Source organism: Leucoraja erinacea, chromosome 8 (genome assembly GCF_028641065.1).
Source record: "Leucoraja erinacea ecotype New England chromosome 8, Leri_hhj_1, whole genome shotgun sequence".
NCBI lineage: Eukaryota > Metazoa > Chordata > Chondrichthyes > Rajiformes > Rajidae > Leucoraja > Leucoraja erinaceus.
Genome location: NC_073384.1, coordinates 22,335,827 through 22,363,689, shown reverse-complemented (window position 1 = coordinate 22,363,689; position 27,863 = coordinate 22,335,827). Strand labels below are relative to the sequence as shown.

Genomic DNA, 27,863 nt, shown 5'->3' with positions numbered 1-27,863 from the left:
CATACTTCCGGCGGCATCCTCCGGCAGAGGAGGGTGTGTGAGGCAGTCGGCGCTATGGCAACGGGCGGCCTGGTGGGGTAACCGGAAGCCTGCGGTCGACGGGCCCGGGGTCCGGGACATTCAAGCCGAACTGATCCGATTATTACGTTACGAGCGCCTGTCCTGCGGGCGATCATTGGTATCCTCGCCTCTCCCGGATCTGCCGCTTCGTCTCCGATCTCCGGTGTCTGCTGCTCAATGATCCTTCCTCCAATGTCGGCATAGACTCGATCGGTGACCCAGCGTGGCCCGGTAAGGACGAAGCTGTCAGCACAATTACCCATTGCAACAAGATGATGCAACATTTATAGAACTCATTTACGGAGACCAGTGACCTCACATGAATTGTTTCGTTAAAACAGTACAGAACCAGGCCCTTCGTAACACCACGTCCACGGTAACCATTCTCCTAGTTAGGACCTTTCCCCTCTCTACCATGTCTGTCTGTCTGTCTGTCTGTCCGTAGTCATCATCTATCTATCTTATCTACCACCTATCCTTTGGCAGTACGTTCCAGACATCAAGTAGTGCCTGTTGAAAGACTTTCCCCATCAAATCTTCTTTTAATTATCCATCTGCCGAGGTAAAAATATAGTTTGAACTGAGTTACAGAACTAGTGTTTGGAAATCTGAAATATCTGTTGGATAAATCTACCACATGAAACTATCTATGGAGAGTGGCAATTAACATTACAGTTCAATAACCTTTTAACTGAGCTAGCCCGCTCTAATACAATATGAAAAAGAAAGACACAAAATACTAGAGTAACTCGGTATGAAAGCTGGGGAAGAGGATGTATGACAAAAGTTGGTTACCTGAAACTGTTACATTGTATTCCTCGTGACAACATTAAATGTATCTTTCAACAGAAATGGACCTGTCCCACTATACGAGTTTACCCAAGAGCTCTCCCGAGTTTTAAAAAAAACCCGCGGGAACCGCGGTAAGCTCGTGAAGTTTTTTCAACATGTTGATAAATGTCCACGAGAGCCCAAGTTCGAATCAGGGGTATCTCGGGAGAACTCTTGAATCATTCTGTGTTTGGTTTCTCCAACGTAGAGGAGCATATTATTAACATAAAGTATGGAACATTATATTTGATAAAGTAGCTGGGATAACGGGAAGATGATGGGGTAAGGTATCTCATATGGTTTCTTCCCAGTAACCAGATGAGGAAATCCAGATGATGCATGTAGTCCTCCCATATCCTGCCTTGCAGCGAATGTAACACATCACTGAATGAGTCCAATGTTCCACCTCATTTAAAGCACTTGAATAGGGGTGTTACAAATTCTGAGGGGTAGTTGTAGTGAAACATTTCTCCATAGCAGAAGTATTTAAAACTAGAAGGCATATGTTTAAGGTATAAGAGGTTTAGAGGGGAATCCATGGAAGATCTTTTTCACCAGAGCATTATTGGAATTTGAAGCACACCACTGGAGGGAATAGTGGAGGCAGCACAATTAAGAAATATTTAGACAAGCACTTAAATCACCATGGCACTGAAGGCTGCGGATCAAGCGCAGGTGAATGTTATTTGTATGGTTTCTGGATGGTTGGCATGGACGGAGTAGGCTGAAGGCATGTTTCTGTGCTGTATGAACACACTGAGAAAGAGAGTGGGTGATAACAGAGATGAATCAAAACATCATGGAGCTGACGGACCCTTTGGAGCAGGTGTTTAATGATGATGTTATGTTGAAGCTGATGGAAATTACATTGAATGTGGAGAATGACGGGCTGGAGATAAAAGAAAAACCTCGATCTGGGTGGGAGGAGGAGCGCCGAGACCAAAAACGCAAAACATGGAGCAGACATGGTTAAAAGCCCTGCTGTAGTTGAGATGAAATCACAGTTAAGGATAAAAGAAGGCATCTCAGAAACACTGGTGCAGAAAGTATCATCCTTAAAACAGATACAATATTGCTGTTAAAAAAAACGAGAGCGATGAGTCCTCTCAGAGTAGAGGAAGTGTAGTCAAAGCAAATGGTAGAGAAAATGTTGACATTGGTTTTACTGCTTTATAATGGGATTCATATTTAGAAGTTTCTTTCTGTGTGGTTTGTTTATATGAAATATTCACTCATCTTCTTTTGTCTGCCTGACCACCTGAATCAATCCAGCATTCTCTTTTTTGAATTTGATATACCCCCATCCACTGAATTGTTCTTTTTATTGTGTTATCAGATGGCTCAATTTGTAACACAGCAAATAACACACACTTTGTTTAGTGTGAAACAAAGAACTGCATATGTTGGTTTACAAAAAAGACACAAAGGGCTGCTGTTACTTAATGGGTCAGGCAGCATCTCTGAAGAACATAGGAGACATTTCTGATCGGGGGCCTTCTTCAGACTGATTGTGGTGGGGTGGGAGGAAGGGGTAGGACGAAGCCTAGTGAGTGATAGTTAGATACAGGGAATAGAGAGATTTAGAACAGGGGTTTCCCTCTTCTACTATTGATGAGGCTCTCACCAGGATCTCTTCTATACCCTGTGACTCTGCTCTCACTACCCATCTTCCCACTCGTAACAAGGGCAGAGTCCCCCTTGTCCTCACCTTCCACTCTCACATACAACAAATAATCCTCTGACATTTTCGCCACCTCCAACGTGATCCCACCACTTGCCACATCTTCCCATCTCCTCCCCTGTCTGCTTTCCCCAAAGACCGCTCCCTCCGTAACTCCCACCCAAACCACCACCTCGACGGGCACTTTCCCTTGTAGCTGCAAGAAATGCTACACTTGTTGCTTTACCTTCGCCCTTGACTCCATTCAAGGACCCAAGCAGTCTTTCCAGTTGCGGCTGAGGTTCACCTGCACCTCCTCCAACCTCATCTATTGCATCCGCTGCTCTAGATGTCAGCTGCTCTACATCGGTGAGACCAAGCGTAGGCTTGGTGATCGTTTCGCCGAACACCTCAGCTAGGTTCGCAATAACCAACCTGATCTCCCGGTGGCTCAGCACCTCAACTCCCCCTCCCATTCCGAATCCGACCTTTCTGTCCTGGGCCTCCTCCATAGCCAGAGTGAGGACCACTGTAAATTGGAGGAGCAGCACCTCATATTTCACTTGGGCAGAGTCTGTACCCCAGCGGTATGAGCATTGACCTCTAATTTCAGATAGTCCCTACTTTCTCCTCCCCTTCTCAGCTCTACCTCAGCCCACAGGCTCCTCCTCTTCCTTTCTTCTACCCGCCCCCACCCTCACATCAGTCTGAAGAAGGGTTTTGACCCGAAACGTTGCCTATTTCCTCCGCCCCATAGATGCTGCCTCATCCGCACAGTTTCTCCAGCATTTTTGTGTACCTTTTTTTTCAGATTTCTTTTGCACCACTACAATCAGTCTGAAGATGGGTCTTGTCCCAAAATATCATCTGTCCATTTCCTCCACAGGTGCTGTCTGAGCTGCTGAGTTACTCCAGTACTTTGTTTTTTACCACTAGGAATTTATTAACTGGTTGTTCACCCTTCTTTTTAAATACAAATTGGCTTGAAAAGTTGCCTGGACAGTAAATAATAGTGTACAAAACATAACTCAGTTACAATGGATGATGTGATAAACTAATTAAGTGATAAAGTCCTATAAAGGTACCCGGACGTGGCATCGAAAGACGAGAAGTCGAAGCAAAGAAGTCGAAGCCAAATAGCTGAATGGAAACAAAGCTGAAACGCCAACTAACCGAAAGCATACGAAGCCGAAACGCTAACGAACTGAAAGTATACAAAGCCGAAATTCCAATGAACCGAAAGGACGGGATGCCTAAAAGCCAACTAACCATAAGGCTACATCACCTAAAAGCAAACTCACCGAATGGCCGCTCTGCCGAAACGCCACCTAACCGAATGTCTGCATCGCCTACAAGCCAACTAACCGAATGCCGCTTTGCAGAAGTCAAATAACGGACATGATGCTCTGGGGGGCGGAATTTGTCAGTGATTGTGCCAGACCCCCGCTCCCATCAAATCACTGGCCGGTGGAGACGGGAGGGTGGGGGTCATTTTCCCACACAAGCCATTATTTGACTTTTCGGCAGAGCGGCATTCGGTTAGTTGGCTTGTAGGCAACGCAGCCTTTCGGTTAGGTGACGTTTCGGCAGAGTGGCCATTCGATGAGTTTGCTTTTAGGCGACACGGCCTTTCGGTTAGTAGGCTTTTCGGCGTCCCGCCCTTTTGGCTCGTTGGCTTTTCGGCTTCGTAAGCTTTAGGTTATTTGCCGTTTCGGCTTCGTATGCTTTAGGTTATTTGGCGTTTCGACTTTGTTTCCGTTCGGCTATTTGGCTTCGACTTCTTTGCTACGGCTTCTCGTCCTTCGATGCCACATCCGCACACGCCAATAAAAGCTGAGTACCTCCCACTCATTCTTTTCTGCCATCCCTCTTTCTCCCTCTCCTTTGTGGATGGTTTGTCCATCTTTGGCAACTTGTTAAAGTACAAACTCTATGATCTAGCACCAGGTTCAGTTACAGTGTGGACAAACGATCTTGGAAAAGTAATGTGTTGGTAACACTGTGTAAATCTTTAACAAAACTGGAGAGTACAGTAAATTTTTTGTCAGTCTCTGGTGGCAATAAGCCTCTTTTTGGGAGGTTAAGACTTACTTACTTTCCAGCTTGTTGCGTGAAGTTGGTGCTTATTAAGCACAGGAGAACAATGACGAATATGAGATTCTGGCTAAGTTTCTACAGGGTGAAATTAAGATCTATTAAGAATAGCTTTGCCTACTGTCTGGTTGCAGAGCAATTTTGGCATCAGATCGAGAAAATAGCTTGATCTTTTGCCAAATATGTCTGTAAGAAACTTTGAAGTCTAGAGAATTCGTTGAGCCAACTTATGCTCTCTTAGCAGTGTTTAATCTAATTGGTCATTAAACATGTGCCAGCAGCAATGTTCACTTCAGACTGGTTGAGCCATTTACATAGTTTAGCGATGTGGCGTGGAAACCTTTGTGGCCCTTCGGCTCACCAAGTCCGCACCGACCAACAATCACCCTTACTAGTTGTAATCTACACACTAAAGACAATTTACGTAAATGAATTAACCTACAGATCTGCATGTCTTTGGGATGAAACCCAGAGAAAATCCACTTGGTCAAAGGGAGAACGTACAAATTCTGTATAGACAGCACCCGTAGTCGGGATCGAACTTCGGTCTCTGGTGTTTAAGGCAGCAACTCTATCACTGCGCCACTGTGCCACCCATAGAATCTGGCTATTTGGTCCAACTGGTCTTATTCAGAGTTTATGGTCCAATAAAGTCTCTTCCCCATTGCTACTTGGCCTCAGACTAACTGCATCTTCTACTTCCCTCATTTATTTTTTTTGCTGTATTTTAAATGTATTTGCTGTACTCGCCCCATTTGGTATTTTTAAGAAATGTTTTCAGAGATATATATTTTAAATATTTGTTATGTCACAAATGAAAGGGTGTTGAAGTTTTTTTCCTGTTTTATCAACCTTTTACTGTGTACCTTTTACATTAATTTATATTTTGGGTCATAGTTCCGGAACTTCACAGTGGACAACTAAAAGCAAGTTAACACTTGTTTTCGCGTCAGCCAGTGCCGGATCCTGTGTCGTCCCAGAGTGGTTCCTGGCTACTGATTTTTGCATTATATATCATATCATGCCATTCACATTAACAACAAAAAACTCCCAGATTTGAAGATAGACACAAAAAGCTGGAGTATCTCCAACTCCCGGATTTGAATACGGATTGTGCATTTATTTATTTGCTTAATGAGACCAAATGCTACAAATGTGCAACAAATGTGGCTGGGGTGACCTTGGTTCTGTAATGAAAATGACGCAGATCAAATCATTTTCCATTTGCCCTATAGATTAATTTTACTCAAATTACAATCTTGTTTGAGGTGACGTGAAGTGTTACTGCAAGAACGGCTGGCATATAAATGGTCTTTAAGTGGTCTTCACTAAGATTAGCTCTACTATAGATCAGTTAGTTTAAATCATGGCTGGCAAATGTAACATGAGTTTCTACAGGTTGTTGAATTTGAGGAGGGGGATTAATTGTCCCTCCCAGTTGAGGGAGTCAGAGGCTGTAGTGAAATTGAAAAAGGCCATGTGCGTAGTGCTGTTCCCTGTAATTCTTTAGGACTTGTGTCATGGAAAACATAGAAACATAGAAAAATAGGTGCAGGAGTAGGCCATTCGGCCCTTCGAGCCAGCACCGCCATTCAATATAATCATGGCTGATCATCTAAAATCAGTACCCTGTTCCTGCTTTTTGACCATATCCCTTGATTCCTTTAGCCTTAAGAGCTAAATTTAACTCTCTTGAAAACATCCAGTGAATTGGCCTCCACTGCCTCCTGTGGCAGATAATTCCACAGAATCACAACTCTCTGGGTGAAGAATTTTTTCCTCATCTCAGTCCTAAATGGCCTTCCCCTTATTCTTAAACTGTGACCCCCTGATTCTGCACTCCTGAACATCTGGAACATTTTTCCTGCATCTAGCCTGTCCAATCCTTTAAGAATTTTACGTTTCTATAAGATCCCCTCTCATCCTTCTAAATTCCGATGAATACAAGCCCAGTCGACCCATTTTTTCATCATATTTCAGTCCCACCATTTTGGGAATTAACATGGTGAACCTACACTGCACTCCCTCAATAGCAATAATGTCCTTCTTCAAATTAGGAGACCAAAATTGCACACAATACTCCAGGTCTCACCAGGGCCCTGTCCAACTGCAGTAGGAGCACGTTGCTCCTAAACTAAAATCCTCTCGCAATGAAGGCTAACATGGCATTAGCTGTCTTCACTGCCTGTTGTACCTGCATGCTTACTTTCAGTGATTGATATACAAGCACACCCAGGTCTCTTTGCACCTTCCCTTTTCCTAATCTGACACCATTTAGATAAATATCTGCCTTCCTGTTCTTGCCACCAAAGTGGATAACCTCACATTTATCCACATTATACTGCATCTGCCATGCATCTGCCACTCACCCAACCTATCCAAGTCACCCTGCATCCTCATAGCATCCTCATCGCGGCTCACACTGTCACCCAGCTTTGTGTCATCTACAAACTTTTTGTAAATAACTGAGGTCCCAGCACCGAGCCTTGCGGCACCCCACTAATCACTGCTTGCCATACTCTTCCAACTAATTCTCTATCCATGTCAATACCCTACCCCAAATACCATGTACTCCAATTTTGCACACTAATCTCTTGTGTGGGACCTTGTCGAAGGCTTTTTGAAAGTCCAGATACATCGTATCCACTGGCTCTCCCTTATCCATTCTACTTGTTACATCCTGAAAAAATTTCAAAAGATTAGTCAAGCATGATTTCCCCTTCATAAATCCATGCTGACTTTGACCGATCCTGTCACTGCTTTTCAAATGCGCTGCTATAACATATTTAACAATTGACTCGAGCATCTTCTCCACAATAGATGTAAGGCTAACTTGTCTATAATTCCCTGTTTTCTCTCTCCCTCTTTTCTTAAAAAATTGTGTTATATTAGCTACCCTCCAGTCCACAGGAACTGATCCAGAGTCGAGGGAATATTGGAAAATGATCACCAATGCATCCATGATTTCTAAGGCCACCTTCTTGTATACTCTGGGATGCATTCCGTATACTGTATCCCGTTTGTCGTGAAGAACATGTCTGCATTACCTTTAGATGAACAGAAGACATACTGCAACATATGGAGCAACTCCTTGGCCTCGGAGAGAAACCCATTGAAGAGGACATTGGCAAATACCTTTCTTGTGGTAGAATGCAGGGAGGTCCCTCTGTAGTTAGCAGTTAGATGTGTTTCTTTATCCTGATCAAAATGAACCACTTCCCGTAACTTGGGAGCCACCTCTCAATGAAGGTGCACATTGATGATGAAATTTGCTATTGCCTTCAATGCACCACCTATAATTAACAAAACAAATGTTTTGGAGATCGAGACCTCAAACATAAAGCTGGTTAACTCAAAAGCAATTAATCTGATTTGGATTGAATTCAGTTTAATTTATTGTCATAAACAATAATAGGGTGCAAGGAAATTCCTAATTTGCATGAAGCTCTTAACATAAATAATAAATACAGTAAGTACACAATTAATGTAGCAATGAATGTAAGAACAGAAGAATGGTGCAAAGATTGTAGTGCAAACTGATCAAAAAACGTACAAAAATGCAGTAAGGGAATAACCAAATGAGGTAGAGTATGTGGCACCGGGAAGGGAGCACCGCTGAGATCAGCATTGTGTTCAACAGCCCTGCTTCAATGGACAATAGGTACAGGAGTAGACCATTTGGCCCTTCAAGACAGCATTGCCATTCCATGTGATCATGGCTGATCATAAGAGTTCTATCTAACTCTGTCTTGAAAGCATCTAGAGAACCGGCCTCCACCGCACTCTGAGGAAGAGAATTCCACAGACTCACAACTCTGTGTGAAAAAATATTTCCTCATCTCTGTTCTAAATGACTTGCCCCTTATTCTTAAAATGTGGCCCCTGGTTCTGGACTCCACCAACATCGGGAACATGTTTCCTGCCTCTAGCATGTCCAAACCAATAAGATGCCCTCTCATCCTTCTAAATTCCAGAGTATACAAGCCCAGCCGCTCCATTCTATCAACATATGACCGTCCCACCATCCTGGGTATTAACCTTGTGAACCTACGCTGCACTTCCTCATTAGCACGAATGTCCTTGGGTGAACAGCCAACTCTTTCATCTTGCTGATGTTAAGGGCTAGGTTGATGTCCTGAAACCATGGCACAATGTCCCCAGTCCCTTTCCTGTACTCTACCTCATCATTGTTATTGATCTGCCTGACAACAGTGGTGTCATCGACAAACTTAAAGTTCAAGTTGGTGATGTTCTTGGCCATAAGGTCAAGCATGTACAATGAATAGAGCAGTGGATAAAGCACACAATCATGAGCACCAATGTTGACGGTCAAGGTGGAAGAAATGTTATGACCAATTCATTCTGACAGTAGTCTCTAAGTCAGTTGGAGATGGAGGTGACAAGACCAAGGCCCAGAAGTGAGAGAGACTGATTTGGTAATATAGTGTGAAGGCTTAGTTGTGGTTAATGAATAGCATATTGACAGATGTTCTTATTATCAAGGTGAACCAGAGGTAATCCTGCCCTTCTTTATGCTTCTAACCTACAGCAGCCATCTTAAGCCACCGAGGAGGGACCACAATGCTGTCTCTGGAAAATCCTTCAAATCTACTCAAATTAGTTTTTACATAATTATACAAAAGTTTAGCAATGGTCTAAAAGTTGAAGTCATAAATTTGGGCAAACCCAATTTTGATAGTATTGATAGGAACTTCCAAAAGTTGATTGGGGAGGCTGTTAGAAGGTAAAGGGATGTCTGATTAAATGGAAGGCTTTCAAACATGAGATAATGAGAGTTCAGGCCGAGCATGTTCTGATAGAGTGATGGGCAAGGATGGCAGGAATGACATGAGATATTGAAGCTATGGTCAGGAAAAAGGAGGCATATGTGAGGTATATGCAGATCAAGTGAATCAGTTGAGGCATATAGGGGGTGTAGGAGTACACTTAACAAGGAAATCGGGAAGGTTATAAAAGTGGGCATGTGATAAATGTGGCAGATGACATTGAGAAAAATCCAAAGAGATTTTGCAAGTGTATAATGGAGAAAATAGTAACTATGGAGAGAATAGAAGATAAACAAGGTTGCCTATGTGCGGAGCCACAAGAGATGGGTAGTCTTCAAGTCAAGTCAAGTCAAGTTTATTGGTCACATACATATACGAGATGTGCAGTGAAATGAAAGTGGCAATGCTCGCGGACTTTTGTGCAAAAGACAAACAACCAAACAACCAAACAAATTATAAACACAATCAATGGATATTTATTGTATATATTGAACTTGGAGAAAGGAACAGATGCCAGGATGTTGTGGGAAGTTAGGGAAAGAATTGTGTGACCTCTGGCAGAGATATTCATATCAATAGCAATGACTAAGTTGCTGGAAAACTGGTGGGTGGCTAAAGTTATGTCTCTGTTTAAGATAGGCTGCAAAAAAACCTGGGAACTACAAACCTGTGAGCCTAACATCAAAGGTGCTTGAGTTATTAGAGTGGATTCTGAGAGACAAGATCTACATGCATTTGCAAAGTCAAGGACTTATTAGGGATAGTTGGCATGGCTTTGTCGAGTCAAGTCAACTCAAGTAATTATAAGTATCATAGGCAGAAGCACAGTGAGGTACAAGTACAATGGAAATCTTGCTTACAGCAAGATCAAAGGTGTGTAGATTCAGACAACACACAGAACAATAAATGACACACATTTTACAAGCTAGTGAAAAGTAAGATTTCTGATGGTTAGTAAGGAAGTGATGTTGTTACCGATCTTCCTGGATTGGGGGATGCTGATGAGGAGGTTGCGGATTCAGTTGCAAAGGAAGATACAACCGCAATCCTACTTCGTCAACGGAACACTATGTACCACTTCTTGCCCTTCTATGAACGCATTATTTCTCTCATTATGTTTTGCACCAATGTTTTATTTTTGTTTAGAACAGTCTTTTGGCTTTCTTACTTTTTAGCAGAATTCATGTGTAATTTTAAGTACAATTTAAGTACAAATGTCTGCTTAGCCTAAAGGTCTGTAAACCCTCATTGGCCGTATCAGTCACTTGACAACCCACAGGTCCTGAGTGGATATGTCATCCCCTTAATCCAAGGTTCTGCTTAAGAGGATGAAATAAAATGCATGTCCGCTGCATTTTATTTGAACCACTTATTAGTTGGAAATACCATTTGGGTAATGCCTGCTAGTTAACTGTATACTTTTATAAGCCTTCTAATATTTCTTTAACTTGTATTTCAGTAGGCAGATTTTGCACTCTGAAAAGTCAACAGAATGGAGGAAAAGAAACTGAAACGCAGAAGCCCCAAGGCCTCTTCAATTCATCAGGCTCCTCCAGTGAATAGCAAAAAAAATGTGGTGCCGAGTAAGACCACGGCTTTGAATGCTACCGGACAGACGGCTGCCCCAAAACAAAAACTAAAAAGGTATTATATTGTTGATATTCCACCATAAGATGTGGACATCTCTGGCAAGGTGAGCTCACATCACTTAGGCTGATGATGATGTTTTTCCAAGTCACTACTGAGACCTTTAACCCTTAGTAATTTTGATGTGGATCGAATCACGCACAGGACGAGCAAGTAAGGACAGCAGGTTTCTGACCCAGAGGAAGACGATTGTGCCAGTTTTTTTAAATGTTAAACGTCACTTTGCTCACATTATAACGTTTTGCAGAAGTGACTGAAGAATGTTCTATTAAAAGTAGTATTTCAATGTTTTACATTTCACTTGGAAACTGCAACATTTTATTGTCCTTTCAAACATCAAGAATTCTTCGAAGAGCTATATAGCATGTCTAAATCATCTCTTTTCCCCTCCCATCATTTTGGAAGAGTTTGGCTTTCAGCTTGAGTTTAGGAAACAGTGTTTACAAGGGTCTGCCATTATTTTTTTTAAATTGTCCAAAGTGTGTACCTTTTGCTGGAATACAGAACCAAAATAATGACAAACATATTTTACTTAATGCACAAGGAATGTATAAACATTGGGATAAATCCGTAGAAGAGCAAGAGGCTGGGAAGTGAATAAAGTATGAGTGGCATTGCTAATTTATCATAGGCAGCTTTATATGCTTTATGATTTGGAATGTTTTGCAATTCTACTTATCTTTTAGGCTGGTCGCAACAAGCCTTCAGTAACTTAAACTGTTCAATTCACATTATTTGAAAAAATCCATGACAGTTGCTCTTTTTCTTTATGAAAACGAATTACCTGCATACCAGAAAGTAATGTAAACCTTACAATCAGGAAATATAACTAAACAGCAAAAGTTTGGAGCTGTTTCAATAAGGATGGAGGTAAGCAAACTAGTTTCATTTTTCATTGAGAGCAGTTTCTCAATGTCAGGAATTGCAGTTTTGGGCTGTCATCAGATTTGAAAGTTCAATTGGCTGTGTTATTTTGTACTGTATGATATGAAAATAAATTTATTGGGCTTTGATGGAACTGTGGCAAGGTGTTATGAGCTCTAACATTGCCTTGAATAGCTGTAGGCCATAGATCAGCCAGGAGTGGTGAAGCAGTTTCAGGTAATGACCTCATTGCATCACATGGATACCTATCATTTTTGCAGCACATCAATATCAATACATTAAACCCAGTGACGACACCCGACGTATTGCCACAATAGCTCTTTGTTTAATATGTCACCTGTGAACAACGCAGAATAGTTTTGTAGGTTTTTAATTAAAATAATTTTAAATGATTAAAAAATAAGTTTTCTATGATGTTTTTTTGTTGTAGATAAGGAATTGGGAACGGGGGCAGAAACAAAGAGGTGATGAGAGGAACATGGGAAACCCGATTGGCTCCTGAAACCTGTTGGCTCATGGCTGAGCTGCATCTTATCCCTGTTTATCTTCCTACCCTTTTAGTCTGCAGGCTGGCTGGCTGGTTAGCATGCATTCTAGTGATCTGTTACTAAAGAACACTGCTGGGTTTGATTGCATTTTATCTGCTCTCTGTGATTAGATAAATGAAGATACCTTACAATTTAGACCTAGAGAGTACTGCTTGAGCCTGATCTTCATCAATGCAAAATGATTTGAGAAGGAGAAAGTGGATGTCAGAGGATGAATTTAATTCTGAGGGAAAGGATTATATGACATTTTCTATAGTAAATATATCTCTATCAGCTACATTCCAATTCTATTCACTGATCCAAGATTTAAAATGTACTATTGCTATTTTAGATTGAGAATCTGGTGATTTTGTTCATTGGTGGCAGGCAAGCGAGAGTGTTAAATTCGAGTGGTGTATCTCATTTAGTGCAGTCAATTCGTGAGAAGCAACACTGATTGGATCATTTAAACATGAAAGGGCGGATTCATCATGAGCTTTTGGGAGCTGGAATCAAACTGGCAGAGTTCAATTAGTCAGTCTCCCTCTCGTGGTAGGATAGGTGTATTGTAGCTCGTGGTTCTTTTCTCAGTGCTGATATTATTAAGCCTGTTTACTAAAGGAGCAGGTTCAGAGAAAATGGGCGTAGTCTTAAATTTGTTTCAAATGTTAATCCTTTTGCCTTTTGGCAAACACAAAAGATCAGTATATAACTTCTAATTATTAGTTTCATGAAAAAAAGCACACTCCCATTTCCACTGATGTATTATTCCAAACCAGGGCATCAGAGATGTCCTCATTCTTTAGGGAATGGGGTTACCCCTCTTCTATAGATGAGGCTCTCATCAGGGTCTCTTCTATACCCCGTAACTCTGCTCTTTCTCCCCATCCCCCCCTCCCCCACTCGTAACGAGGGCAGAGTCCCCCTTGTCCTCACTTTCCACCGTACCAGCCGTCACATACAACAAATAATCCTCCGACATTTTCGCCACCTCCAACGGGATCCCACCACTGGCCACATCTTCCCATCTCCTCCTCTTTCGGCTTCCCACCCAAACCACCCCCTCCCCTGGCACTTTCCCTTGCAACCACAGGAAATGCTACACTTGTCGCTTTACTTCCCCCCCTGACTCCAAGGACCCAAGCAGTCTTTTCAGGTGCACCAGAGGTTCACCTGCACCTCCTCCAACCTCATCTATTGCATCTGATGCTCTAGGTGTCAGCTGCTCTACATCGGCGAGACCAAGCGTAGGCTTGGCGATCGCTTCGCCCAACACCTCAGCTCGGTTCGCAGTAACCAACCTGATCTCCCGGTGGCTCAGCACTTCAACTCCCCCTCCCATTCTGAATCCGACCTTTCTGTCCTGGGCCTCATCCATGGCCAGTGAGGCCCACCGGAAATTGGAGGAGCAGCACTTCATATTTCGCTTGGGTAGTTTACACCCCAGCATATGAACATTTACTTCTCCAATTTTAGGTAGTCCCTGCTTTCTCCTTCTTTCCCCTCCCCTTCCCAGCTCTCCCACAGCCCACCTCTTCCTTTCTTCTTTCCGCCCCATCTACCCGACATCAGTCTGAAGAAGGGTCTCGACCCGAAACGTCGCCTATTTCCTTCGCTCCATAGATGCTGCCTCACCCGCTGAGTTTCTCCAGCATTTTTGTCTACCTTCGATTTCCAGCATCTGCAGTTCCTTCTTAAACATATTATTACAGTCAGGTGATTTAGTCCTTTTAAGTATTGTTTTAAATTTGAGGAATGTGATTTTATTCATGTAACTAACATAATTTCTTAGAGTTGGGTTTTCAGTTCCTGGGTGCCAGCAGCAATATCTGATGCCACAATAAATTGACCATGTTGCAAGCGCATGCACAGATAGGTGACTGTCAGCCAGCATTTAAGTATGTTTCTTCAGAGCTGGACAGCCCCGTCTTTCAATTGATATTTTATTATTAAGCACTGTCATCCTGTTTAGGCCAATTACCCCAGTGACCAGTGAGTATATTGAACTGCAATTGTAAGAGTTTGTCCCCTAATAGGAATCTTCAGTTTGAGAACACCTTCTGAATTTAGTAGTACTCATTAAAGGCAAGTTTTGTAATCTAATATTTAATCATAATATAACTTAAATCGTCTAATTCTCTCAGCTAAGTCAATAATCATGCTCCTTCCACTGAAAACCAAACATAAGATAAAATATGTATTTATTAACAGCGAATGCGGCAGTCTCTCTAACCTTTGTTCAAGGAGGTGGCTATAAATTTGGCAGAAAAAACAGGCCAAAGGATTTTGGAACTCCTCAGAAGGGGATCATGAAGAAAGACAAGTTAGACAATAAACTGGCAGGAAGCATAGAGTGGACTCTAAGAGCATCTACAAGTAAAAAGGAAAAGACCTGTGGGAGCTAAATGTGGTCTCCACCCAAACAAAGACACGAAGAGTTAAAGTAGAACTTGTATAAGACATGCCACTTCCCAGAAGTACCAGAGAACTAAGGAAAATCGAGAACTGAAGAAAATAATTAGTAGTGAGTAAAGAAAAATTGTGCTGGAGAAGTTAGCGAGGCTGCATGCCAATTTTAAGTCCTGAAGAAACTGACAATCTACATTTAGATATTCTGATTAAGGTAGCTGTGAAGATGTGGTAGACACTCTAGTTGTCATCCACCCAAAATATAGATCTTAGACATTTTCCTGTGGATGATCACAAATATGACCTCGCTGTGAAGGAAAGGAGGGAGAAAGAACATGACAAACTGCTGACCTGTTAGCCTTTTGTCATGGTAGTGAACATGCTAGAATCTACAATGGATGTAATTATAAATCACATTGAAAAGAATAATAGGATTTAGCACAGTCCGTCCGCAATGATATACAGTGCCCTCCATAATGTTTGGCACAAAGACCCCATCATTTCTTCATTTGCCTCTATACTCCACAATTTGAGATTTGTAAGAGAAAAATAATCACATATGGTTAAGTGCACATTGTCAAATTTTAATAAAGGACATTTTTATACTTTTGGTTTCACCATGTGAAAATTACAGCTGGGGGGGGGGGGGGGGGGGGGGGGGGGTAACAACAACTGGCATGAATTGAGCATAAAGCAACCTGCTGGATGAATGCGGCAGGTCAGATGGCATATGTGGAGGCAGAGGAATAGTCAACGTTTCGGGTTCTTACCCAGCATCAGGACTGAGAGCTGTAAAGGGGAAGATGAGATGAGAGGGAGGGGTGAGGTAGAGGCTGGCAGGTGATGGATGGAACTAAACGATGAGGAAGATGATAGGCAGATAAATCCAGGAGGGGAAGGGCTGAAGTGCGAGGTTGGGAGACAACAACTGGTGAGTGATAGGTGGAGCCAGATAAGAGGACAAAAAAGGGCAGATGGAACCACGAGCGGGAAGGGGAAGAGGAGGGTGGAGATAGAGACACGAGAGGCTCTAGCTGCTGATTTTTGATATAGGAAGGTGATGTGGAACCAGCTAAGGGAGAGTTGATTGAACAAGGTGGGGCGAGGGGAGGAACAAAACGAGATGACAGAGTTGTGGTGGGGAAGGGTGGAGAAATGGGACTGGGAAAACCTGTGTGGATTTAAATTAAGAACTAGTTATCTCACAGAAAATAAAGCAGGGGAATAAATAGATAATTTTCGTGTTCCACGGAGACTTGTACTTTGGGCCCAACTATGTATGATCGATATCAGCAATTTAACCAAGGCCACCAAATAACAGTCTGCAGAAGGGTCTCGACCCGAAACGTTGCCAATTCCTTCTCTCAGTAGATGCTGCCTCACCCGCTCAGTTTCTCCAGCATTTTGTGTCTACCTTCGATTTTACCAGCATCCGCAGTTCTTTCTTAAACAATAGATTTTTATGTTCACTGATAGTACAAAACTAAGTGGGATTTTGAGTGTGGAGGAGGATGTAACGAGGCTTCAAGGGGAGACGGACAAACTGAGCAAATGAACACAAGCAAGTCAGCTGGAAATATAATGTGGAAAAAAAAGTGAAACTATTGGTTTTGATGCAATGCATTATGTTTTTCAAATGACAGGAGATCAAGAAATGTTGTTCAAAGAGATTTAGTGTCCTTATACACAAATTATTGAAAGCAAACCAGCATATACGGCAAGGTGTTAGGGAGGCATTTCTTGTAAACAAATTTAATTAAAGATGTTTTGCTGCAATTATAAAGGGTCTAGGTGAGACATGCAGAGATTATTGTGCCATGTTTGGTTGTCTAACCTAACAAAAATTATACTTGTAATTTAGGGAGTGCAGTAAAGATACAGCTGAGTGATTCCAGGAATCTGCATTCTCTTGCTTCTCTGAGTTGTAATTTATACTTTTGCCTTGTATCAACCCTTCCTTGAGCATGAGGAAATCTGTGAGAATTGGCCAATTAGGAGATTGCCAGCATTTTCTGCCTGTGAAAATGTAGGCAGTGATCACATAATAAAATTATTGAGATCAGTGCTGAGTCCAGGAGGTTCAAAGTTCCTTAATGGGAAAACTGAGCTTTAAACAGAATGAAAGACTCCAGGCTTTTCCCTCTCCTTACAATTATGAGGTTAAAGGTCACACAAGGTCAGATCAGTGAGTGACATCACAACAGTTAATGTTTATTTTTGAACCGTGTCTGAGATTCTCAACTGTCAGACTATTTTGAAGCTACTTCAAGCAAAGGACTGAGTGGTTGCAAGCTAAAGGTAAAGTGGAAAAACACTTTAATCCATTGCAATCAAATTGGTCTGCAAAGCCTTTATTTTGTGGTTCATTATCAAGGAACTGATGTTGTTATTATGTGGAAGACTGTTGGCCTCCTATTCTGACAATTGTTGAAGGTTAATTTATATCAGCATTTAATGGGCAACTTGTAGTTACAGTAGTGTCTTACTGAAGTACCTATCTGAAAACTGGTGTTGACCATAGCAGTTTCTGAGGTAATACAGTGTAACCATCAGCTTGGATCCTCCAATTCTTGTATTTATGTCCCTAAGATGAATGTGTTCTTGGGTAAGGAGATCTAGATCAGAGCAAAAAAACAAGCTGCTGGAAGAAGTCCGTTGGCTAGGCATCATCTGTGGAGGGAAATGGCTAGGCGATGTTGCGGGTCAAGACTCTTCTCCTTCATCTATTCATGTCTGACGCACATGAGTCCTGCCAGTGGTCTTTTCTTTGTTCAAGATTCTGTGGTTTCTTGTGTCTCCTGATATAAAACAGATTCAGGAAGAAACTGTAACTCAGTCAGATCTTTTCTTAATATATTGCTGACTGCTGTTCATGTTTCATTAAAAACTACCAAAGACACAAACACCAGTTGTTCTTCCTTCTCCCAGTCATTGTGTGTGACACTGAGGACAGTTATACTGTCCTTTCTATCAAGCTGTTGATGGTAAACCATTTTAATTCATATTATTGGCAAGTTCACTTGTGGCACAATGTCCATGCTACAAATTCTCAGCAACTCAGTAATTCCAACCCTTGGCAAGGTTGGGTATGCAAGTAGAATGCATGTGGTAATGTTGAGGACCATGGCATCTGTTCTAATTGCAAATATCACAGTTTGGGACAGGTCTGTGAAGGGTCTACTTTGTTTTGTAACTGCCATGCCAAAGGTTCTAGACTGAAATGTGAATATATGCCAGATGCATTGATTAGCTGCAGTCTGCAGAAGTTTGCAGTTCTCTCTGTAAATGTATGAGTTGTACTGGTTTCCTCACACATCCTCAAAATGTGCATGTTGGGTAATTGGCAATTATCAACTACCCCTTTCCGTGGATGAGTTGGGCATGTGAGAAAAGGTTTCAAGTCCAAAAGGGACTGGTGGAATTGCTGTGCTGCGAGTCAGCACAGAAACAACAGACAAAATGTCATTGTGGTGCCTCGCAATAAGTAAGTGCAAGAACTTACCAAGTTATACAGTTATAGTTATATAGCACATAAACAGAACTAAAGCCCAACTTGTCAACAAAGGGGTTCTTCCAGACAGTCTCATTTGTCTGCTTTTGGTGCATACCTCATTTTATTGTTATGACTGTATGGTAACGACATTTTTTTTTTGAACAATGAATAAATTCAATTCAATTCAAACCTTTCCTGTCCATGTACTTGTTCAGGTGTCTTTTAAATGATGTAATTGTACCTGCCTTAACCACTTCCTCTGGAACCACTACCTCCTCTTCCACCTATAATTCTTCCTCTCTAGCTTCACAGTTTGCAACTATTCAATCCTTTTGTCTCGCACCTTCTGTTTTTTTTTAAATTCTGGCTGTTGTCCACCATCTGCCTATCAGCAGCTATTTGAATACTGAGATTCCACTGGGTCTGAGAAAACATGAAGTAAATTAATCATTACTGCTCCTCCAAAGCCCGACAAGGAAGGATATATTATTAAAGGATTAATTAATGTTCTACCAGGTTTTATGGCATTTATGATTATTAAACAAAGACCATGGTACTGGAGCATACTGAGTAAATAAATCTGAAGTGTTGCTGAGACCGTGCAGCCCAGACAGGTCCCAAGTCCAACTTTTTAAACAGCATAAATGAGCTCATTTCAGTCGGGTAGTGATGCTGTGATTAACTTTACCTACTGGCCAGTTGTGGGGGAGAAAGCCGGCAGAAACCTTCTGGTAAATGTCGGTATTATTCAGACCATCTATGACCTCCTTGGGACAGTTTGTGTCCAGATACTGCCTTGTCGAATTACCTCTGCAGAGGGATCTCTACCCTCAATAGAGGGAGGAATACATATTTAAAAGAAAGTTGCATGCGTGTATACTGGTCACAGATTTTGAATCTTGTATTTTAAAATACACCGCCACTGAGAAATTCATGCTGGCCTTTGTCTGCTAATACAAATTATTACAATTACAGTGTCCTCCATAATGTTTGGGACACAATCCCATCATTTATTTATTTGCCTCTGGGTACCCCACAATTTGAGATTTGTAATAGAAAAACATCACGTGGTTAAAGTGCACATTTTTATACCATTTTGGTTTTACCATGTAGAAATTACAGCAGTGTTTATACATAGTCCCCCTGTTTCTGGGCACCATAATGTTTGGAACACAGCAATGTCATGTAAATAAAATTAAGGTGCACTGAAATGGGGGGGACTATGTTTAAACAGCTATAATTTCTACATGGTGAAACCAAAATGTATAAAAATATCCTTTAATAAAATCTGACAATATATACTTTAACCATATGTGATTTTTTTAATTACAAATCTCAAATTGCTGAGTATGGAGGCAATAAATAAATAAATGATGGATCTTTGTCCCAGACATTGTGGAGCTTACTGTATAATGCAACTTACAGGAGAGTGTCATCCACTGAAGATTTAGTGACATAAGTCAAACAACTAATATAGCACTTGAGTTTTAGATTTTTTTTTGTCATTCAATTCTCTTGTAATTTATAAAACTCGTGTTTATGTTTTCATTAAGGCATACATTTTTTTGTTGCATTTGTAAATTTGCCTGTAAAGTTGTAAAGTAATGAGAAAGTCAATCAAGGTTGGTTTGGTTCCTGGAGAAGTTTGTAATTTTCCTCAGCAGTAGAATGTGCAAGATTAAACATATTTGTCATTGATTTCAGGGCTACTACACTGTGGAGTCTTAAAGGGAGAAATTTAGCAGGACCCCACAGTGTGGAGCAGTGCAGCAGCTGTCCTAACACTTGGGCAGCACAATTTGCTCTTGTCATGAAGTCCTGCTTTTCCACACTTTGTATCACCCCAATATAAACTCACTTCTTCTTTCCCTCCTCTGATCTAGGGTTGTTATAGAGAAACCTAAACCACAGAGTTCAGCTGGAAAGAGCTCCCAGGCAGCCCCTATTCAGCATTCCTTCCTCACCGACGTATCTGATGTGAAAGAGATGGAGAGAGGACTGCTCAGCCTCCTAACCGACTTCCACTCTGGGAAGCTTCAAGCGTTTGGTAAAAGCCTCTTTCTGACTCGTTAGATTCTTGTCCGAAGTACAGCCTAGGTCTCGATACCTCAGTGTTGAGGCTGCAAGCATGAAGTGCATGCGGTTATTTACTTTGCCTTTCTTTCTTTGCACTGACACCTGCATTTCCCTGTGGACCTGAACTCTGTTCAATGGAGAGAACAGTGAGTCTGAAGGTCTCGACCCGACACGTCTCCAGAGATGCTGCCTGTCCCGCTTAGTTACTCCAGCTTTTTGTGTCTATCTCTGTTCAATGGAGACCCAATGCAATTTTCCAGACCAGTCCATTGCATGCAGTAGTGCACCCAGCTTGCCTCCCCTCACTTCCCTCCTAGTACATGGTATATATGACCCCTGGACATCTGATACCACTCAAATGTCCAGTCTTTACCTGTGAAAAATAAAATAAGCAATGTGTAAATGAGAGAACAATGCCCTTCTTTACAGAGACACCATTCATGGATTTCCAATAATTTGTTTGGCTTAATCCAAGGCATGTGATGCCTCTGCCAAGCTTTGACTAAAATTGGCAATTCAGTGATGTACTGTGGGACTTTCAGAAAGGTAAGGCAAAGTAAATGACTGACAATGGTTTGAAAAAAGACACGTGGATAGGTGACGTTTTGGGTCGAGACCTTTCTGCAGACTGATTTTGATGGGGGTGGAGGTGGGGGACAAAGCTTGGTGAGTGATGGGTGTATACAGGTGAGGGGGTTTTGATGGGCAGTTGGTTGGGCAAAGGTCAGAGATGAAAAGACACCATCCCTCCTCTCTTCCAGCTTTCTCTCCTCCCCACCTCAATCACTGAAGAAGGGTCCCAACTGAATGTCACCCATCCATGTTCTCCAGAGAAGCTGTCTGACCCACTTAGTTTCTGCAGCACTGTATGTCTTTTTTTTAATTGTAAACTAGCATCTGCAATTGCTTGTGTCTGCTGACTAGTGAGTCTGAAGAGTCTTACAGCATGAAAACAGCCCATGTCCCATCTCCGCTGGTCTCACCTATCTGTGTTTGACCCATATCCCACCAAATTGGTCCTATCCATGGACTATGGCTACAGTATCTGTGGTCACTGGGCAATTCACAGAATGGAATGGGAAATGCAGAGCAGTACTTAAATGTCCATTGTGAGAAGGTGGGCAATGATCCAAGTGCTGTGGTCAACTTTGCTGATCCTTTACATAAAGGAGTTGGCCCAAACTCTTCCTGCCTCCCAGCACACCCGTGGCCATTGCCTTTGTATTTCTATTCTGTCCTATTTGCTTGTATGGGTGCTGATATGTTTTCTCTGTCTCTACAGGAAACGAGTGCTCCATTGAGCAGATGGAGCATGTGCGTGAGATGCAAGAGAAGTTGGCGCGACTGCACTTTGACCTTTACAGCGACCTCGAAGAACCAGGAGACGAACAACGGAATATGGCCGTAGACGTGAACCTGGACAAACTACTGACGAATGTAAGTCCCAGTCAAAGTGAACTGTTCCAGTAACTCTGGATCCTGAAGGTCAGGAGGAGAGGGCTGAGAAGAATTTGAAAAACTAAGGTATTCTAAGCAACAATCTCCTGGTGGCTCAGATGAGTGATCCAGAAGCACAGCGACAGTGCAATCAAAATAGCAATGAAATTGACAGTTGACCTCAGTCCATAGGGAGAAGCTGATAAGAAAGTGATCCAACAAGGTCCTGCTCCAGAGACCCTGCCACAACCAAATGTGCCACTTGATTCGCTACCCTCAACTTAGCAAGTAGAAATGTCATTAAACCCCAACTGGTTCATGGAAGGAGGTGATCTTCCATCTTTGCATGGTCTTGGTACATGGGTGATTCCGCTCTCACACTAGAGCAAACGTTTTTGACTGTAAGCTACCTTCTGTCCAAGAAGCCAATGATTTTGTACTGCCCTGTTGCAATGGATTGAAGTGTTCACCATCACCTCCATCTTCTCAGGGCAACAGTATCTTTCACTTGGCTTCTAGAAACTTTTATAAATTAGTGTCTAGATCAGGTGGGCCACACCTTGCATCAGCATGAGCTAGTTGTTTGTCTCTCAGAACCTGAATGGAAGAACAATGAGGTAACATACTGCATCACTTGTAGTAAATTGTCACCTGCAACTCTTTTAAACCTCGGTGGATACAAGCCTGTCCAATCTTTTCTCATGAAAATTCCAGGTTCAGTCAAGTAAACTGTCTCTGAACTGCTTTCAATGAAAACATTAACACTTCCTTAAATAAACAGACCAATACAGAACTCTAGACCTAGTTTCACAAGTGTCTTAGGCATTCAAAAGTATAACCTCACCACTTTCGTACTAATTTTCCCAGGCAATTATCATTTACGTTCTGTCATCTTTCCTAATTACTTGCTGTACATGCTGGTAATCATTTGTGAATAATATATTAGATCACTGAGATGCCTCATCAGCAATCTGCAATCTCCTACTATTTGGAAACATATATATTTATTTTCATATTTATTTACACTATAGCGCACTGGTACCCAGCTCAGTGAGGTTTGCAGATCACTAATTAACAGCAAAGAATTACTCCATGCAGAGAGACAGCTGGTGAGGCTGGCAATGGGCAGGCCAGGGTTGGCAGTGCAGCCGCTCAGTGCTGTATCAAGCTTGGGACCGGATTTGGGTTAACATAGCTGCTCCGTGTGTTCCGAACTGTCCGATCCAGCGGTCCTCCTCCTCACCTCCTGCTGGATATATAGAAGGTGCTGTCGCTTCCTCTCTTTTGTTTGGCTCCCATTGCTCTACACTCCCCAGAGATTTCTCCAGAGATACAAGGTCAGCATTAGTCATTTGTTATCAAACGAACCTCTGGGTTGGGGAAAGCAATATAGCCAAACTAGAAGAGGGGACACAGCAGTTTCCATCGTGTCCAACAGGAGATGATGAAAAAGACTATGGGACCTAGGTCATTTGTTCCTGTGCTGCAGTCTTCTATTTCCTGCATTCTACTTGAATCAGATGTTGCCATCCCCAGCAATGACCCACACTTATTGTGTCAGGCAGGGTGCATTCCTGGAAGCCACATCTCAGCACTAATTAGCAATCCCCGCCTGTCCAGCGTCAATCTTTACAGTGTTCAGAGAGTAGTTTAACAGTAGGGTAGCACTGTCAGTGATGCATTTCTCTGTACATAATGGTTATATTGACCCTTTTTAGTGCTGATTCTAGTGGTGCTCTTGTTCCTGGGATTACATTGTGAGCACCAAGCAAAATGTACAATTTCACTTTATACTCCTGGTGATTGTGACTTTTCTGAGTATCTCCCTCTGTTCCATTTGCTGATTTGCAACTATTTTGGAGATGTTATTCGTTTCCTGTAAAGCGAAGACTGGTGCAAACTACCTTTTTATTTCATCTCCAGTAACCAAACATTTGTTCTTCTCTCTTACAGTTGGAGGAGCTGAGCTCTTCGATGTATCCTTTTAAATGGTTAACATTTTGAACTCCCTGGCCACAGAAGTCAACAAGATCTTGCCCTGGAATAAAATAAAATAAAGATTGTGTGTGATTTTAGGATATGGCAAAGCATTGTATAACCTTTTGAAGAGCATTGTGAACTGTGACAAGCCATTCTGTGCACAACAGCTCTGTAATTAATCATTTTAGCTGGTGTGCTCCGAATAGTTCCACCTTCAAAACTAAGGATTCCTTCCCATGATATCAATGTCTTTTAATTTGGCTTTACATAGTTATTTTCTCTCCACTATATGCATGTCAGCTGGATTCTGTCTGCGGTTAAGGCTAGCTGTTCTTGTCCCAGGCCCATCCTTTGCATCACTGTTGGACTGGCAGACCTGGAGAAAATGTATTGCACGGGTCGGTTTCTGTTGCTCAGCCATGTGGATCACTACTTTGACTGAGAAAGTAAGCCTTTAAAGTGCCAGGGTTATGGTAACACAGCAATGTTGTTGCTGGAGCAGAGAAGCCTGGACTAAGGATCTAGTGGCATGCGTTTGAATGCCACCACACCAAATACAATTAATTAAAATGTGCCCCGGTAGGGATTTCTATGAAGTGAAAGACATCTAGTTCAAAAATATCTTTGATAGATGCAAAGTGCTGGAGTAACTCAGCGGGCTAGGCAGCATCTCTGGAGAAAAGGAATAGGTGACGCTTCGCGAATCTTCTTCTGACTGAGTTACTCCAGCATTTTGTGCCCAACGTCTGTGTAAACCAGCATCTGCAGTTCCTTCCTAAATCATTAATATCTTTATCTGTTTTGGCTTTAACTCCAGCCTGTGGCTAACTCTAAACTGCCAATTAAAATGCCACTCAAATCCGTGGGAAATTGACGATCGCCGATGAGTGATGCCCTTGTGACTGTTCCCGTATGCCACAAAAGAATAAAATAACATTTCCAGGCATTGGAGCCTCCTTGTGAGTCATGGAAGTTCACATCAGCAGCAAACGACAGAGCAGGCCTGAGAGCAGGACTGCCCTGTTCCCTTGCTCCAGTTGTCCTCCCCTCAGATGATGCAACATGTTAGCACCAGCAGATAGAAGGTCAGGCAAGTTTGAACAGGGAGAGCCGTTTGTTATTCACCCTTAATCCACCATGTATACCAGTCAGAAACTGAACCTGGCTGATAATCAAGATGTCCCGAGAGCATCCACCTCCTGAGGAAGGATGGGAAGTCTCCATTTTCGCCATCACCGAAATACCAATTGACAGTTGTACTTGATAAAGTAATGGTGTGGGGTGTTTTTATTACAGACATTGTTCTCTTGCCCTTGCACTGCTTCTCGCTGGAATTTCCAACAGGCTCTGCCGTGAAGATCAGAGAGTACCCACAACTAACTGCTAACTGGTCTTCACGACTCCGCTCACCACCGCGGCCAGTCTCAGAGAATGGGATGAACCAGTGGTCCAACAATCAGCTGCCTTTCATGATGTTACTTGTCCATTGTATGTAAGGGCCTAGCACTGCTGGGGTACCGAGCACGTGGTTGTAATCAGACCACGTTCTGCCAGCTTGCTCTCAGCATGTCAAGAGTCAGGTTCTTTACACAAGTTGCATCTTTTATTTTGCCATTAGTGGAAATTTGGTTCTCGCTGTGGATGAAGGTGATAAGATTTTCTTACTTTGCAAGCTTCTGCTTTGGTACAATGCTCTTTGCTCCCATCATCTAATGTCAGGAGGTTCCTCAGTGCTACACGTCCATTGGTCCCAAGGTGACTGTTGAGCCCACATGTCCTGCCCACATCAGGTGGTGGTGGTAGTCAGGCTAAGAATCATGGCCAATAAACAATCTGCTGGAGGAACTCAGTAGGTCAATCAGCATATGGGGGTGACAGGACCCCAAACGTCACCAATTCCTTCGTCCCCTCCTCCTTCTACGGATGCTTCTCACCCAGCAGCTTGTTTGTTGCTCAAGATTCCAGCATCTGTAGCCTCTTGTGTCTCCTATGAGTCACAACCTTAAGATGGCCTGCAGGGTTGCTGCTTTTTCGGCACAGTGGAGCAGCCGGTAGTATTGCTGCCTTACAGTGCCAGAGACCCAGGTTTGATCCTGACTACGGACACTGTCAGTACGTTCTCCCTGTGACCGCACATGTTTTCTCCGGGTACTCCAGTTTCCTCCCACACTCCAAAGACCTACAGGTTTGTAGGCTAATTGGTTTTGGTGAAATTGTAAATTGTCCCTAGTGTGTAGCATAGTACTAGTGTACGGGGTGATCACTGGTCAGTGCGGACTCGGTGGGCCGAATGGGCTGTTTCTGCCCTGTAACTCTTGTCTAAAGGGTAAGAGGATGGGTGTAGGAAGGGGTCTCTGGCCAGGGATACATAGGCTTTCCTGCTTGTTCTACGGTCATAGTCTAGCTTCAGAGATCCCGTCTGGAGAGGGAGCAGTTGTATGATTCAGTGTCTCAAGAGGCAAGCTGGGACCTGCATGGAGAGGGGAAAGAAAGGACATTCTGATCCTCGGATAATTGAGCTAATGGATGCAGGGTGAACTAGTTGAACTAGTTCCCTGATCTCCACCACAATTAGCAGACCAAGTAATTAGCCCTATGGATTATCAGTCTGTAGCTTATATTGATGACTGCTATTTTAGTACAGTGAATCTGGGGAAAGAGTGCTGAAAAAAAACGGATTTTAAATCCTGACATCCAGAATTGAAGTGACAGCAACCAGTGAACCATGGGTACTTCATCTTGTTTGTATCTGCTCAACAGAAAATCCTCTGGATCAGTGATCCATATGGAGGTGAGGGAAGGGACCATTTCCCAAGCTTTCTGTTTTATCTCACTTTCTGCAAGGGGGGGTGCAGGAGCGTGGTGCCCTGAGCGAGCTGGTGCATCGTTTGCCAGTGCTTGTTGAACCAACTGTATGAATCCTATTGCTGCTAGGGAGTTTCCCAGCCCACTACATATGTCCTGTCCCTCTCTGTGATATCACAGCACTTTATTAGTCGGGTTAAGGGAGTAGAGATGGGATGGGGTGGGGAGGATGTTGGGCTTTTATTTGGGTGCCGCAGTTTAATCCAAGCTTTATTGCACATTACTGGCAATGTTCTTGTGTTTACAATTCATGTTAGTGCAATTGCAGAAGACTCCTATTCAACACATTGCTTGGACTGTATAAAAGAGTGAATGTGATTTTCTGTGTACAGCAGTCTTCACTGATCTAGTGCATTAACTTTCATGTGTGCTGCCATTTTGTATTGTGTACCAGTTTTAATTCGCTTCAGCAGGGAGAGGGTTGTCTGATTAAAGCCCGTTCCTCTGAAGTTGGGAACGGTGTCGCCTGGCACCGTGGCTTTTTATCCAGTATTCGCACAGGCCAGTGAGGGATTCTGTCCCTTCAAGCCAAAAGCCAGAATAGCGATTTATAATGACACTACTGCTAATTATTCCACTGTTAATCATATATACTCCCAATCCTGCTTCTCATGGTGGGTAGAGGTTATAGTGGTGTACTGAATGAAGGACAGAGACTGTTGTTAAATGCATGCAGCACTGTCTCTGCTGAGTATTGGTGTGCACTCTCTTTGTATCTGTGCTCATAATAAAATCAAAATATTATCTGACTGTCGCTTTTGAGTTTGTTCGTCTTGATTGTGTTCTCTGACCCTTTTCTCCAGTGCACAGGCTGAATCTTCACTTTAATTACTGCACCTAGTTGGAAGATATCAAAGATGTTGATATCCTCCAACTGGATGCAGTAATAAGGTTCAGAGAATAAGAACAGCTTGTTCAAGTAACACCTTGAACCATCCACAGACAGAAGTTTAATTGGGCAGTACTGTCATTTATTATCAACCCATGTAGGCAGATATTGCGGGAATCACTTGGTCTAAGATATGTTATAGAGAGCAGAGAGATGATGAGAAAAGCAAAGCTGGGTAAACGGAGAGTAAGGAATAAAAATCTATGTCTAATGATTTGGGGAA

The 27,863-nt window shown here is 42.5% G+C and overlaps 1 protein-coding gene across 3 annotated transcripts; it reads left to right on the top strand.

Moving 5' to 3' along the window:
• On the top strand, positions 1-27,505 carry ccdc28a (coiled-coil domain containing 28A). 3 transcript variants are annotated; one of them, XM_055639192.1, is made up of 7 exons: positions 1-291; positions 910-983; positions 10,892-11,076; positions 20,277-20,440; positions 21,752-21,906; positions 23,860-23,882; positions 25,035-27,505. In XM_055639192.1, exons 3-7 carry the CDS (start codon positions 10,925-10,927, stop codon positions 25,087-25,089), a joined length of 549 nt encoding a protein of 182 aa, XP_055495167.1. In that variant the 5' UTR covers positions 1-291; positions 910-983; positions 10,892-10,924; the 3' UTR covers positions 25,090-27,505. The 3 variants fall into 3 exon arrangements, with proteins under 3 accessions (XP_055495167.1, XP_055495166.1, XP_055495168.1); XM_055639191.1 differs by lacking the exon at positions 910-983 and having other exon boundaries at positions 4-291; XM_055639193.1 differs by lacking the exons at positions 1-291; positions 910-983 and adding an exon at positions 304-436.
• The last annotated feature ends 358 nt before the right edge of the window (positions 27,506-27,863 follow it).